The sequence below is a fragment of the Ovis canadensis genome, chromosome 14 (assembly GCF_042477335.2).
Source record: "Ovis canadensis isolate MfBH-ARS-UI-01 breed Bighorn chromosome 14, ARS-UI_OviCan_v2, whole genome shotgun sequence".
NCBI lineage: Eukaryota > Metazoa > Chordata > Mammalia > Artiodactyla > Bovidae > Ovis > Ovis canadensis.
This window is the reverse complement of record NC_091258.1, coordinates 79,315,313-79,329,044: the sequence shown is the minus strand read 5'-3', so window position 1 is coordinate 79,329,044 and position 13,732 is coordinate 79,315,313. Positions and strand designations below refer to the sequence as shown.

At 44.0% G+C, this 13,732-nt stretch overlaps 1 protein-coding gene and 1 non-coding gene across 6 annotated transcripts in view; both read left to right on the top strand.

Moving 5' to 3' along the window:
* Window positions 1–1,163: 1,163 nt before the first annotated feature.
* Window positions 1,164–13,732, top strand: part of LOC138418320 (zinc finger protein 211-like) — a 32,204-nt gene continuing 19,635 nt past the window's right edge. For 2 of the 5 annotated variants that reach the window (XM_069549515.1, XM_069549516.1), the window contains exons 1-3: window positions 1,170–1,425; window positions 2,548–2,674; window positions 11,514–11,557. Coding sequence is in view for 1 of the 5 variants with exons in the window: in XM_069549514.1 (XP_069405615.1) it covers window positions 1,393–1,425; window positions 2,548–2,674 (160 nt within the window). In the remaining 4 variants the exon portion in view is untranslated. Of the gene's footprint in view, window positions 1,426–2,547; window positions 2,675–11,513; window positions 11,558–13,732 lie in introns of all 5 variants that reach the window. The other 3 variants (XM_069549514.1, XM_069549517.1, XM_069549518.1) reach the window with 3 other exon arrangements.
* On the top strand, window positions 10,334–10,407 carry TRNAC-ACA (transfer RNA cysteine (anticodon ACA)). Its single transcript has one exon. It is a non-coding gene; the product is annotated as a tRNA-Cys (tRNA).

Here is a 13,732-nt window from a genome sequence, read left to right as displayed (position 1 = left end):
ATCTATCTTATTTTTTGTGTGTTTTTGTAGCATCATGTACTTTTGTGTTTTTTTAATTTATAATCCCAGGTATGTCATTGCATACGTAACTTCTTAGAATGCATTTGTAAACTCAGAGAGCCCTTATGTAACTCCAGTAACTTTATTGCACATGAACGTGTTCTAAATATTGCTGAATGTTAGCCCAGCAGGGGACACAGTGTGACAGAGTTTGAATGCTGACCACCCTTCATTGCGGCCTGGATCTACAAACTCATGTACCACAGCACAAAGGGAAATGAGAAATGAGACCTTGTTGGGAAAATACGGTGGGAATTGCAGACCCAGGGCCAGAGAAACACACAAACACTCTAGAGAGATGTTGGGACAGGCATGTGAGATGGATGCCCAGAGTTCTGGGCTTGTTACAGTGTGGGTGAAAGATCGAGTTCAATGTTAAAGTAAAGACAGTTCAGAATTTATAGCCAAGAAGAAATGTTAGGGGACAGTGGTTGGAAAAACTGGCATGAAAGACCATAAACGCAAAAAATAAAAAAATTTAAAAAAATAAAAGAAAGACCATAAAGGCTGTTCTTTGCAAGCCAACTTGAGACTCTTGCCATAGAAATCAGATAGTAAACATAGGAAATGTGTTTGATTAGATATCAATATGGGAGTTATACTTGCTAAGTTACCTTTATCTCTTGTTAGGCTTCATCAAGCCTGTTAAATATCAACTTTCTGCATTCCCATTCAGGGTATTGTAGACTTTTTTCTTAAATGACTCAACACTTCAAGCTGCATGCATTTCAAGAGCAATAGGATAATGTATGTTTACTTTCAGTTACCAACGGGTGTCAAATAGGGTTGGCTTCAAGGAGTCTGAGATTGTCTATAATACTTCAGTGATCAGTAGCATTAAAGAATTAAAATGCTCTGAAGCACCCTATTTTCGTTCCCTCATGGGGCCCCCATCCTCTTTAGAAATGTGGAACCACCCTCCTCCACCTTAGGTGATTTCTCTGCGATCCTCGCGGAGCCGCTGGGCTTTTTTTCTTGGGGCTTCCAGAGTGGGGCGCAATTGCTCGAGGCTGTGGCACTACATTACCCAGAAGATTTTGCGCTGAGGCCACCTTCAGCCAATGAAAATCCAAAGGCAGTGATTTCCTAGAGGCGGAACATCCGGTAGAGGGACTTCCGGTGTTTTGGTGGCTGACATTTTGGTCGCTACTGAGACAGTGGAGCTGAGCAGAAAGTCCGGAGTGTGTTGTTGGAGAGGGAGGTGAGGGGCTAAGGCGTAGTTGGACGCTTTGCCCGTACTGCGCAGGGTTGCAGACGTCGCCGTAGGCCGAGAATAACCGTGCCGAGTCCGACTCGGTTGTTCGAGTGTTGTCGCTCCGCCCACAGGCTACGATGGCGGCGGCTGCGCTGTCGGCCCCACATCAGGTAAACGCTTCGTGCTCCAGGTTCTCCCCTGCCCATTTCCTCACTGAAATACTGATGCCCAGAGTTAGAAGCCTGCTCAGGTCGCTTTATCTCAGGCCCCTGGTTCAGAACATGCAGGCCTTCGGAGGTGGTGCCCTTATTTCTGAAGACAAGTGTAATGTGTGGGTGAGGCTGGGATGCAGCTGAAGCAGGATGGCTGGGGAATCTATAGTACATTCTGTTTCTGTGAGGAGCAAAGTTTGAGGCCAGGCCGCAGCTCGAGTACTAGATGAGAGGTTGTATTGTACCTTTCTTCTTAGGGCCTTGGGAGCCGTGGAGCTTTGAGCAAAGGAAGGACACGATCTAGTCGAGCTTGTAAAAGTTCTCCAAAGACTGTTCAGTAGAAGAAAAGTCTGTAGGGGCTGATGAGTACTTTGAGCAGAGGGAAGTTGTGGCTTTTTCACGGTAGCATCTGGTAAAGGGTAGCACTGACGATAGAGTCACGGAGGAGAGGTTAGCCAGTCAGCTGAGGCTCCCTGGTCCTGGTAGCAGGCAGCGGCCCTGGCGTGTCCTGAGTCCCTGAAGCACCGCCCTGGTCACTCTCCTCCGTGGCCTTCGTGTTCCCGCAGATTCCCAGGGCTGCAGAAGCACTTTTAGTAAATGGAAGTAGTTCTAGTCCCTCACTTGTTATCACTCCCAGGCGCTAATTCTCTGTATTTGAGTAAGGTCTCAGGGCTCCTTACCTGTCATCCTACCAGTTTTTTGGTTTGGGGACCTTGGGAACCCCATGCCTGGGTTATTGAGTGCAGGCCTGTTCTGTGGAGGAAGTATGGAACATTACTCCTGGAACCCGTGTCAGTCCATGGAAGTGCTTTGAGGTGAAGCCGAGCTGGTTTAGGAAAGTGCAGGTCTCCTTTTTTTTCTGGTGGGAGTAAGCAGCAGGGAAGAGCAGGATTTCAGCTTCAAATGACTGCCTGTGTATTCTGGAGGCAATGGAAGGATCAGATCAGAGGAGGGAGATTTGCTTCCCGTTGTTTCTAGGCGGTTACATGTTACTGGGCTGTGGGGAGATATGTGGGAAAATAGGTGGTGGCTCTTCAGGAGTGAGACTGTTCATGGTTTTATTTGTTCGTGTTATACCAGGGCAGTGTGACCTTTGAGGATGTGGCCATGTACTTCTCCTGTGAGGAATGGTGTCTTCTTGATGAGGCTCAGATACAGCTGTACCTGGATGTCATGCTGGAGAACTTTGCACTTGTATGCATGCTGGGTAAGGCCTGCACAACCACCTCTGTCCTCTGGGCCAGGCTCTTTCTCCTTTCCCCCAAGGACAGCTCTTTACTCCTCACATCACTGCTTTTCTTAAAGTGCTGAGTTATGTGCTGTGGTTAGTATGTCTATGAGAGTGCATCCCTACTCCTTAGTGCCGGAACACCTGTAGCCCCAAATTACAGCTGAGGATTCAGGGTCAGTAGTCTTTTTGTTTTGTATTTAATTTTATTGAATTATTGTTGATTTACAATTTTGTTTTAATTCCTGTTGTACATTAGGTTCTGCTGGTTATCCATTTTAAATACAGCAGTGCATGTCAGTCACAAACTCTCTAACTATCCATGCCCTTCTCTTTTCCCCTCTGGCAACAGCAAGTTCATTGTCTAAATCCTTGAGTCTGGTTCTGTTTCCTAAATAAGTGTGTATGTATCAGTTTTTTAAAATTTCATTTAAGTGATATTATATTTATCTTTCTTGCCTAAGGTCCTTTCTCAATGACCTGGTTTAAAGAAGCCCTTCCCCAACACATACACACATTAGTCACTCTCTGGGATGATTTCCTGTTCCTAAAAGCACCTTTGAGGTGACCTGGTTTGTTTGCTTACATGTTTATGATCTGCCTTCCCCACTTAGAGTGCTAGTATCCGAGAGTGCTTTTATACTTGCTTCACAGCTGTGTTCACAGCCTGGAAAAGAGTACCTACTGTATAGTAGTGAAAGGTTGTTGTTGAATCACGACACCAGGATTCTTGGCCCCCGGAGGAGAAGAATTCAATCCGGGGCCAGAGACGAGGCTTGATCGCTCAGAGCTTTTGTGTAATAAAGTTTTGTTAAAGTATAAAGGAGATAGAGAAAGCGTTTGACACAGGCATCAGAAGAGGGCAGAAGGAGTGCCCCCCTGCTAGTCTCCAGGTGGATGTTATATAGTTACTAGCAGTCTGTTAATGAAAGAACGGAATGTCTTAAAACTCAGAATGGCACCAGGCCCCTCACCCGTAAGATGCATTTTGGGATAATCTTGGCACCAAATGGTTCATCTTGGGCCATAAAATGATTAACTTGAATCATGAAGAAGGGCAGAGCACCATACAAATAGTTTCATTTACATAGATTAGAGGCACAATATCTGAGTATAACATATTGTTTGTCAAGTGGGTTCTGAGCCAAAAGGCGGAACCGACTTGAAGACAGAGTTTGGGGTAAATGTATACTACATTAGCATCAGTTCAGTTCAGTTCGGTCGCTCAGTCGTGTCCGACTCTCTGCGACCCCATGAATCACAGCACGCCTAGCCTCCCTTTCCATCACCAACTCCCGGAGTTCACCCAGAGCCACGTCCATTGAGTCCGTGATGCCATCCAGCCATCTCATCCTCAGTTGTCCCCTTCTCCTCCTGTCCCCAATCCCTCCCAGCATCAAAGTCTTTTTCCAGTGAGTCAACTCTTCGCATGAGGTGGCCAAAGTACTGGAGTTTCAGCTTTAGCATCATTCCTTCCAAAGAAATGCCAGGGCTGATCTCCTTCAGAATGGACTGGTTGGATCTCCTTGCAGTCCAAGGACTCTCAAGAGTCTTCTCCAACACCACAGTTCAAAAGCATCAATTCTTCCAGCGCTCAGCCTTCTTCACAGTCCAACTCTCACATCCATACATGACCACTAGAAAAACGATAGCCTTGACTAGACGGACCTTAGTTGGCAAAGTAATGTCTCTGCTTTTCAATGTTCTATCTAGGTTGGTCATAACTTTCATTCCAAGGAGTAAGCGTCTTTTAATTTCATGTCTGCAGTCGCCGTCTGCAGTGATTTTGGAGCCCCGAAAAATAAAGTCTGACACTGTTTCCACTGTTTCCCCATCTATTTGCCATGAAGTGATGGGACCGGATGCCATGATCTTCGTTTTCTGACTGTTGAGCTTTAAGCCAACTTTTTCACTCTCCTCTTTCACTTTCATCAAGAGGCTTTTCAGTTCCTCTTCACTTTCTGCCATAAGGGTGGTGTCATCTGTATATCTGAGGTTATTGATATTTCTCCTGGCACTCTTGATTCCAGTTTGTTTCTTCCAGTCCAGTGTTTCTCATGATGTACTCTGCATATAAGTTAAATAAGCAGGATGACAATATACAGCCTTGACACACTCGTTTTCCTATTTGGAACCAGTCTGTTGTTCCATGTCCAGTTCTAACTGTTGCTTCCTGACCTGCGTACAGATTTCTCAAGAGGCAGGTCAGGTGGTCTGGTATTTCCATCTCTTTCAGAATTTTTCACAATTTCTTGTGATCCACACAGTCAAAGGCTTTGGCATAGTCAATAAAGCAGAAATAGATGTTTTTTCTGGAACTCTCTTGCTTTTTTGATGATCCAGCGGATGTTGGCAATTTGATCTCTGGTTCCTCTGCCTTTTCGAAAACCAGCTTGAACGTCAGGAAGTTCACGGTTCACATATTGTTGAAGCCTGGCTTGGAGAATTTTGAGCATTACCTTACTAGCATGTGAGATGAGTGCAATTGTGCAGTAGTTTGAGCATTCTTTGGCATTGCTTTTCTTTGCGATTAGAATGAAAACTGACCTTTTCCAGTCCTGTGGCCACTGCTGAGTTTTCCAAATTTGCTGGCATATTGAGTGCAGCACTTTCACAGCATCATCTTTCAGGATTTGAAATAGCTCCACTGGAATGCCATCACCTCCACTAGCTTTGTTCGTAGTGGTGCTTTCTAAGGCCCACTTGCCTTCACATTCCAGGAGGTCTGGCTCCAGATGAGTGATCACACCATCGTGATTATCTGGGTCGTGAAGATTTTTTTTGTACAGTTCTTCTGTGTATTGTTGCCACCTCTTCTTAATATCTTCTGGTTCTGTTAGGTCCAGACCATTTCTGTCCTTTATCGAGCCCATCTTTGCATGAAATATTCCCTTGGTATCTCTAATTTTCTTGAAGAGATCTCTAGTCTTTCCCATTCTGTTGTTTGCCTCTATTTCTTTGCATTGATCACTGAAGAAGGCTTTCTTATCTGTTCTTGCTATTCTTTGGAACTCTGCATTCAGATGCTTATATCTTTCCTTTTCTCCTTTGCTTTTCGCCTCTCTTCTTTTCACAGCTATTTGTAAGTCCTCCTCGGACAGCCATTTTGCTTTTTTGCATTTCTTTTCCATGGGGCTGGTCTTGATCCCTGTCTCCTGTACAATGTCACGAACCTCAGTCCATAGTTCATCAGGCACTCTATCCGATCTAGGCCCTTAAATCTATTTCTGACTTCCATTGTATAATCATAAAGGATTTGATTTAGGTCATACCTGAATGGTCTAGCAGTTTCCCTACTTTTTTCAATTTAAGTCCGAATTTGACAACAGGGAGTTCATGATCTGAGCCACAGTCATCTCCCGATCTTGTTTTTGCTGACTATGTATAGAGATTCTCCATCTTTGGCTGCAAAGAATATAATCAGTCTGATTTCGGTGTTGACCATCTGGTGATGTCCATGTGTAGTCTTCTCTTGTGTTTTCGGAAGAGAGTGTTTGCTATGACCAGTGCATTTTCTTGGCAAAACTCTATTAGTCTTTGCCCTGCTTCATTCCGCATTCCGAGGCCAAATTTGCCTGTTACTCCAGGTGTTTCTTGACTTCCTACTTTTGCATTCCAGTTCCCTGTTATGAAAAGGACATCATTTTTGGGTGTTAGTTCTAAAAGGTCTTGTAGGTTTTCATAGAACCGTTCAACTTCAGCTTCTTCAGCGTTACTGGTTGGGGCATAGACTTGGATTACCGTGATATTGAATGGTTTGCCTTGGAAACAAACAGAGATCATTCTGTCATTCTAGAGATTGCATCCAAGTACTGCATTTCAGACTCTTTTGTTGACCATGATGGCTACTCCATTTCTTCTGAGGGATTCCTGTCCACAGTAGTAGATATAATGGTCATCTGAGTTAAATTCACCCATCCCAGTTCATTTTAGTTCGCTGATTCCTAGAATGTCGATGTTCACTCTTGCCATCTCTTGTTTGACCACTTCCAATTTGCCTTGATTCATGGACCTGACATTCCAGGTTCCTATGCAATATTGCTCTTTATAGCATTGGACTTTGTTTCTATCACCAGTCACATCCACAGCTGGGGTTGTTTTTGCTTTGGCTCCATCCCTTCATTCTTTCTGGAGTTATTTCTCCACTGATCTCCAGTAGCATATTGGGCACCTAATGACCTGGGGAGTTCCTCTTTTGGTATCCTATCATTTTGCCTTTTCATGCTGTTCATTTGGTTCTCAAGGCAAAAATACTGAAGTGGCTTGCCATTCCCTTCTCCAGTGGACCACGCTCTGTCAGACCTCTCCACCATGACCTGCCCGTCTTGGGTTGCCCCGCAGGTATGGCTTGGTTTCATTCAGTTAGACAAGGCTTTGGTCCTAGTGTGATTAGATTAACCAGTTTTCTCTGAGTATGGTTTCAGTGTGTCTGCCCTCTGATGCCTTCTTGGAACACCTACCATCTTACTTGTGTTTCTCTTACCTTGGGCGTGGGGTATCTCTTCACGGCTGCTCCAGCAAAGTGCAGCCGGTGCTCCTTACCTTGGATGAAGGATATCTCCTCACCGCCGCCCTTCCTGACCTTCAACGTGGTATATCTCCTCTAGGCCCTCCTGCGCCCGCACAGCCACCACTCCTTGGACGTGGGTTGATTTTCCTGGCCGCTGCCCGTGGCCTCAGGCACGGGGTTGCTCCTCCCGGCTGCCGCCCCTGGCCTTGGACGCTTGTTGGCTCCTCTCGGCTGTTCCTGCACCGTCGCAGCCTGGCACTCTCGTCCGCTGCCCCTGACCTCGAATGTGGGGTAGCTCCTCTCGGCCACGCTGAGTGCGCTGGCCGTCATCGAAGCTGCTGGCTTAAGATAAACATTTCCATTAAAAAAAGACAATGGTTAACTTCAGGTGAAACCAGGTGTCACTATGGCAACACAGAATTTTAAGAGAAACCTCCTTTTAAATTTGTATAGAGAAGGAAAAAATATTGCTAGTTTGTTTCCTCCTGCTGCTTAAGAGAGATAAAAGTGTCTGACACCTGCAGGCTATCTCCTCGTTTGGAGCCCTCTGGCCTTCCTGCCTGTTACCCTCTCAGTAGGTGCTCAATGTGATGATGTGTGAAGTCGCTCAGTTGTGTCCGACTCTTCGCGACCCCATGGACTGTAGCCTACCAGGCTCCTCCCTCCATGGGATTCTCCAGGCAAGAGTACTGGAGCGGGTTGCCATTTCCTTCTCCAGGGGATCTTCCTGACCCAAGGATCGAACCCGGGTCTCCTGCATTCCAGGCAGACGCTTTAACCTCTGAGCCACCAGGGAACTGGCACATTAACTGGTTGAGTCGCTTTTCCAGTAAACAGATAGAAATATGATGTTTCTTCCCACAGAATACTTTCAGTTTTGGTTGGTTTGAATCTATTCTAGTTTTCCCAAGTTTTTATTTTGTAACGGGTTATAGCCGATTAACAATGTTGTGATAGTTTCAGGTGAACAGGGAAAGGATTGGGCCATCCATGTACAGGTATCTGTTATCCCCCAAACTCCCCTCCCATCCAGTCTGCCACATAACATTGAGCAGAGTTTCATGTGCTGTATAGTAGGCCCTTGTTGGTTATTCATTTTAAATACAGGAGTGTGCACATGTCCACCCCAAACTCCCTAACTATTCCTTCTTCTAGTCCTTCCTCCCGGCAGCCATTCTCTGACTCTTTGTTTTGCAAATTCATTTGTATCATTTCTTTTTAGATTCTGCATATAAGGTATGTCATAACTATTTCTCCTTCTCTTTCTGACTTGACTTCTCTCAGTATTGACGATCTCTAGGTCCATCCATGTTGTTGCAAATGGCATTATTTCATTTTGTTTTAGTGGCTGAGTACTATTTCATGGTATATAAGCACGACAGCTTCTTCATCTGTTCATCTGTCGACAGATATTTGGGTTGCTTCCATTTCTTGGCTATTGTATACATTAGTGCAAGGAATATTGGGGTGCATGTATCCTTTCAAACTATGTTTTTCTCTGTATACATGCCCAGGAATGGGATTGGTGGATCATAAGGCAACTTATTTTTCTTGTTTTAAGGAACCTCCGTAGTGTTTTCCATAGTGACTGTACCAATTTACATTCTCACCAACAGTGTAAGAGGTTTCCTTTTTCTCCACACTCTCTCCCAAATTTGTTATTTGTAGACTTTTTACAAATTAGTTAATTAATTTACTTATTTTAATCTTGGCCACATTGGGTCTTTGTTGCTTTGCTGGATCTTTTCTCTAGTTGCAGAGAGAGGGGTCTCCTCTCTAACTGAGGTGTCTTTTCTTGCGGTGTCTTCTCTTGCTGTGGAGCATGGGCAGTAGCCCCGCAGGCTTCAGTAGTTGTGGCTTGTGGGCTCTAGAGCACAGAGCTAGTACTTGTGGTGCACAGGCCTAGTTGCTCCACGGCACATGGGATTTTCCTGGATCATGGATTGAACCAGTATTCCTTGCATTGCAAGGTGGATTTTTAACCACTGGACTATAAGGAAAAACCATATTTGTGGACATTTTACTGATGGCCATTCTGTCTGGTGTGACATGGTACCTCATTGTGTAATAGTTTTGTTTTGCATTTCTTTGATGATTAGTGATGATGAGTACCTTTTCATGTGCCTACTGGCCATCTGTATTTTTTTTTTTTTTTTTTTTTGGAGAAATGTCTAAAAAACCCAACCCGGAAGAAAGGTCTTCCGGGTTGGGTTTTTTGGTTATCAGTTGTACTCCTCTTTATGTATTTTGGAAATTAAGCCCTTGTCAGTCACATTATTTGCAGTAGTTTGTCTTTTTGCTTTGTTTATGGTTTCCTTTGCTGTGCAAAAGCTTTTGTTTGATTTGGTTGTTGATCACTGTCAGTCGTGTCCATTTCTTTGCAGCCCCGTGAACTGCATGCTAGGCTTCCCTGTCCTTCACCATCTCCTGGAGTGTGCTTATGTCAGTGACTTAATGGTACCATCCAACCATCTCATCCTCTGTTGCTGTCTTCTCCTCCTGCCCTCAGTCTTTCCCAGGATCAGGGTCTTTTCCAGTGAGTTGGCTCTTCGCATCAGGTGGCGAAAGCATTGGAGCTTCAGCTTCAGCATCAGCCCTTCCAATGAATATTCAGGGTTGATTTCTTTTAGGATTGACTAGTTTGATCTTTTTGCTGTTTAAGGGACTCTCAAGAGTCTTCTCCAGTGCCAGAGTTTGAAAGCATCAAGTCTTAAGTGCTCAGCCTTCCTTATGGTCCAAGTCTCACATCCGTACATGACTGTGGGAACATCTGTACATGACTGTGTTTGAGTAGGTCCCATTTATTTGTTTTTGCTTTTATTTCTCTTGCCTTGAGAAACTGTCGAGGTCAGTGGTCTTCCATCAGCCTGATTTATTTCTTCTTGTTTGCCCTCTTTTTGGCCAAGTGACTTTCCAAGTGAATGGTACCCAAGTTTTACTCCATTCCTATACCTGACATTTTTTTTTCTTTGTGCCTGACTCTGCAACAGTGTTGTCACTGACATGGTTACTACTGAAACAGACCATGAGATGTTTCTGCAAGATCTTTTTTCAAGGTTCCAATTTCTTTATATCCATGCCAGTATCTGTTAGTTTCTGTTCTTTTGTTTTGGTCTCCCCAGGGGACTTCCCTGGTGGCTCAGGTGGTAAAAAGCGTCTGCCTACAGCGCGGGAGACCCAGGTTCGATCCCTGGGTTGGGAAGATCCCCTGAAGAAGGAAATGGCAACCCACTCCAGTACTCTTGCCTGGAAAATCCCATGGACGGAGGAGCCTGGTGGGCTGCAGTCCATGGGGTCACAAAGAGTCGGACACAACTAAGTGACTTCACTTCACAGGGGGCATGCAGGATGTTATTTCCCTGAGAAGTGATGACCAGGGATTGACTATCTGCCACCTGTATTGGCAGTATGCAGTCTTTTTTAAAAAACATTAGGGAATTGAAGGTATGAGTGCCAGGTTTTTCCTTTTTGTTTTGTTCTTTGTTTATAGTATTTATTTATTCATTTGGCTGCCCTGGGTCTTAGCTGTGGCACTTCAGGTCGTTGATCTTGAGTCTTTGTTGCAGCATGTGGCATCTTTAGTTACAGCATGTGAACTCGTAGTTGTGGCATATGGGATCTAGTTCCCTGACCTGGGATAGAACCCGGGGCCTCTGCATTGGGAGCCTGGAGTTTCAGCAACAAGGGAAGTCCTTGTTCTTTTCTTTGCTTTTAATCATTGCTGTCCTAATGGATATGAAGTGGTATATTTTCCCATTTTGGTTACATCCCTCATGGTGTGCTTATCGGTCATTTGTGTATCTTTAAAAAATATCTACCCAAGTCCTTTTTAAATTTATTAATCTGGTTGGCTTTTTAGTTGTTGTTGAATTACGAATTTATCCATCGATTCTGAATATCAGTCCTTTACAATTTATTTATTTGGTTGCGCCGGGTCTTTGTTGCTGTGCACAGGCTCCTCTTTAGGGTGGCTTCCCTCTCTCAGGCTCCAGTGCACAGGCCTCAGTAGTTGCAGCACCAGGGCGCAGGAGTTGCCGTGTGGGGGCTCTTGGATGTGTGGGCTTCAGTAGTTGTGGCGCACAGGCTTATTTACTTACATGTGGAATCTTCCCAGACCAAGGAGCGAACCTGTGTCCCCTGCATTGGCAGGTGGATTCTTATCCACTGTACTATCAGAGAAGTTGGATATTAATCCATTTTTGTGTTTGTGTTTTGGAAATGCTTTCTCCCAACCTATGGTTTCTTTTTTACTGTGTTTATAGTGTCCTTTGATGTACAAAACTTTATTTTTTTCTCTTTTCCCCACAGCTTTCTTGAGGTATTATTGACACATGATACTGCATAAGTTAAAGGTATGCAACCGAAATTGTTCCTTTTTATGAGGCCCAGTTTGTCTTGTATGTTCTTCCTACGAATTTGTAATTTTATCTCTGAAGTTTAGATCTTTGGCTATTTTGAGTGAATTTTTGTATATGGTGTTAGATAAGGTTCTGTCTTCATTATTGTACATGTGTGTATCCAGTTTTCCTAGCACTGTTTGTTGAGAAGACTGTCTTTATTGAATGGTCATGGTCCTCTTGTTAGTAAGTACTGGATGATGTATTGGAGGGTTGATGTCTAGACTCTTTAGTCTCTGTTTTATTCCATTGGAATATATGTCTGTTTTGATGTCAGCACACTGTTTTGCTTTCTCTAGCTTTGTAAGAATTTCAGATTCGTGTGTTGTGGTCCTTAAACTTTGTTCTTTTTAAATAAAATGTTCATTTGTTTGTGTGTTTGTTTTGGCTGCATTGGGTCTTAGTTGCATCATGTGGAGTTTTTGCCTCATGTGGAACCTTGTTGCAGCATATGGGCTCTTTACTTGGGGATCACAGGTTCAGTAGTTGTGGCTTTGGGGCTTAGTTGTTCCAGGGCATGTGAAATCTTAGTCCCCCAGATAGGAATCTAATCCAAGTCCCCTGCATTGCAAGGAGGATTCTTAACCATTGAACCCCCAGCGTGAACATCTGGAAGTTCACGATTCACATACTGTTAAAGCCTGGCTTAGATAATTTTGAGCATTGCTTACTAGTGTGTGAGATGAGTGCATTTGTGCAGTAGTTTGAGCATTCTTTGGCATTGCCTTTCTTTGGGATTGGAATGAAAACTGACCTTTTCCCGTCCTGTGGCCACTGCTGAGTTTTCTAAATTGTTGGCATATTGAATGCAGCACTTTCACAGCATCATCTTTTAGGATTTGAAATAGGTCAGCTAGAATTCTGTCACCTCCACTAGCTTTGTTCATAGTGATGCTCCCTAAGGCCCACTTGACTTCACACTCCAGGATGTCTGGCGCTAGGTGAGTGATCACACCATCATGGTTATCTGGGTCATGAAAATCTTTTTTGTACAGTCCTGTGTTTTCTTGCCACCTCTTTTTAATATCTTCTGTTTCTTTTAGGTTCATACCATTTCTATTCTTTATTGTGGCCATCTTTGCATGAAATATTCCCTTGGTATCTAATTTTCTTGAAGATATCTCTAGTCTTTCCCATTCTATTGTTTTCCTCTATTTCTTTGCATTGATCACTGAGGAAGGCTTTCTTATCTCTCTGTGCTATTCTTCTGAATTCTCTATTCAGATGGTTTTGTCTTTCATTTTCTCCTTTGCCTTTAGCATCTCTTCTTTTTTCAGCTATTTGTAAGGCCTCCTCAGACAACCGTTTTGCTTTTGTGCATTTCTTTTTCTTGGGGATGGTCTTGATCACTGCCTCCTGTACTATGTCACAAACCTTCTTCAAGCACTCTCTCTATCAGATCCAATCCTGTGAATCTATTTGTCACTTCTACTATATAATCATAAGGGATTTGATTTAGGTCATACCTGAATGGTCTAGTGGTTTGTTTCCACGCAAACCATTCAATATCACAGTAATCAAAGTCTATGCCCCAACCAGTAATGCTGAAGAAGCTGAAGTTGAACAGTTCCATGAAGACCTACAAGATCTTCTAGAACTAACACCCAAAAAAGGTGTCCTTTTCAATATAAGGGACTGGAATGCAAAAGTAGGAAGTCAAGAGATACCTGGAGTAACAGGCAAATTTGTCTTTGGAGTACAAAATGAAGCCGGGCAAAGACTAACAGAGTTTTGCCAAGAGAATGCTCTAGTCATAGCAAACACCCTGTTCCAACAACACAAGAGACAACTCTACACATGGACATCACCGGATGGTCAATACTGAAATCAGATTGATTATCTTCTCTGCAGCCAAAGATGGAGAAGCTCTAGTTCAGTTCAGTTCAGTCGTGTCCAACTCTTTGCAACCCCATGAATTGCAGCACACCAGGCCTCTCTCTCCATCACCAACTCCCGGAGTTCACTCAGACTCATGTCCATCAAGTCAGTGATACCATCCAGCCATCTCATCCTCTGTCGTCCCCTTCTCCTCCTGCCCTCAATCCCTCCCAGCATCAGAGTCTTTTCCAATGAGTCAACTCTTCGCACGAGGTGGCCAAAGTACTGGAGTTTCAGCTTTAGCATCATTCC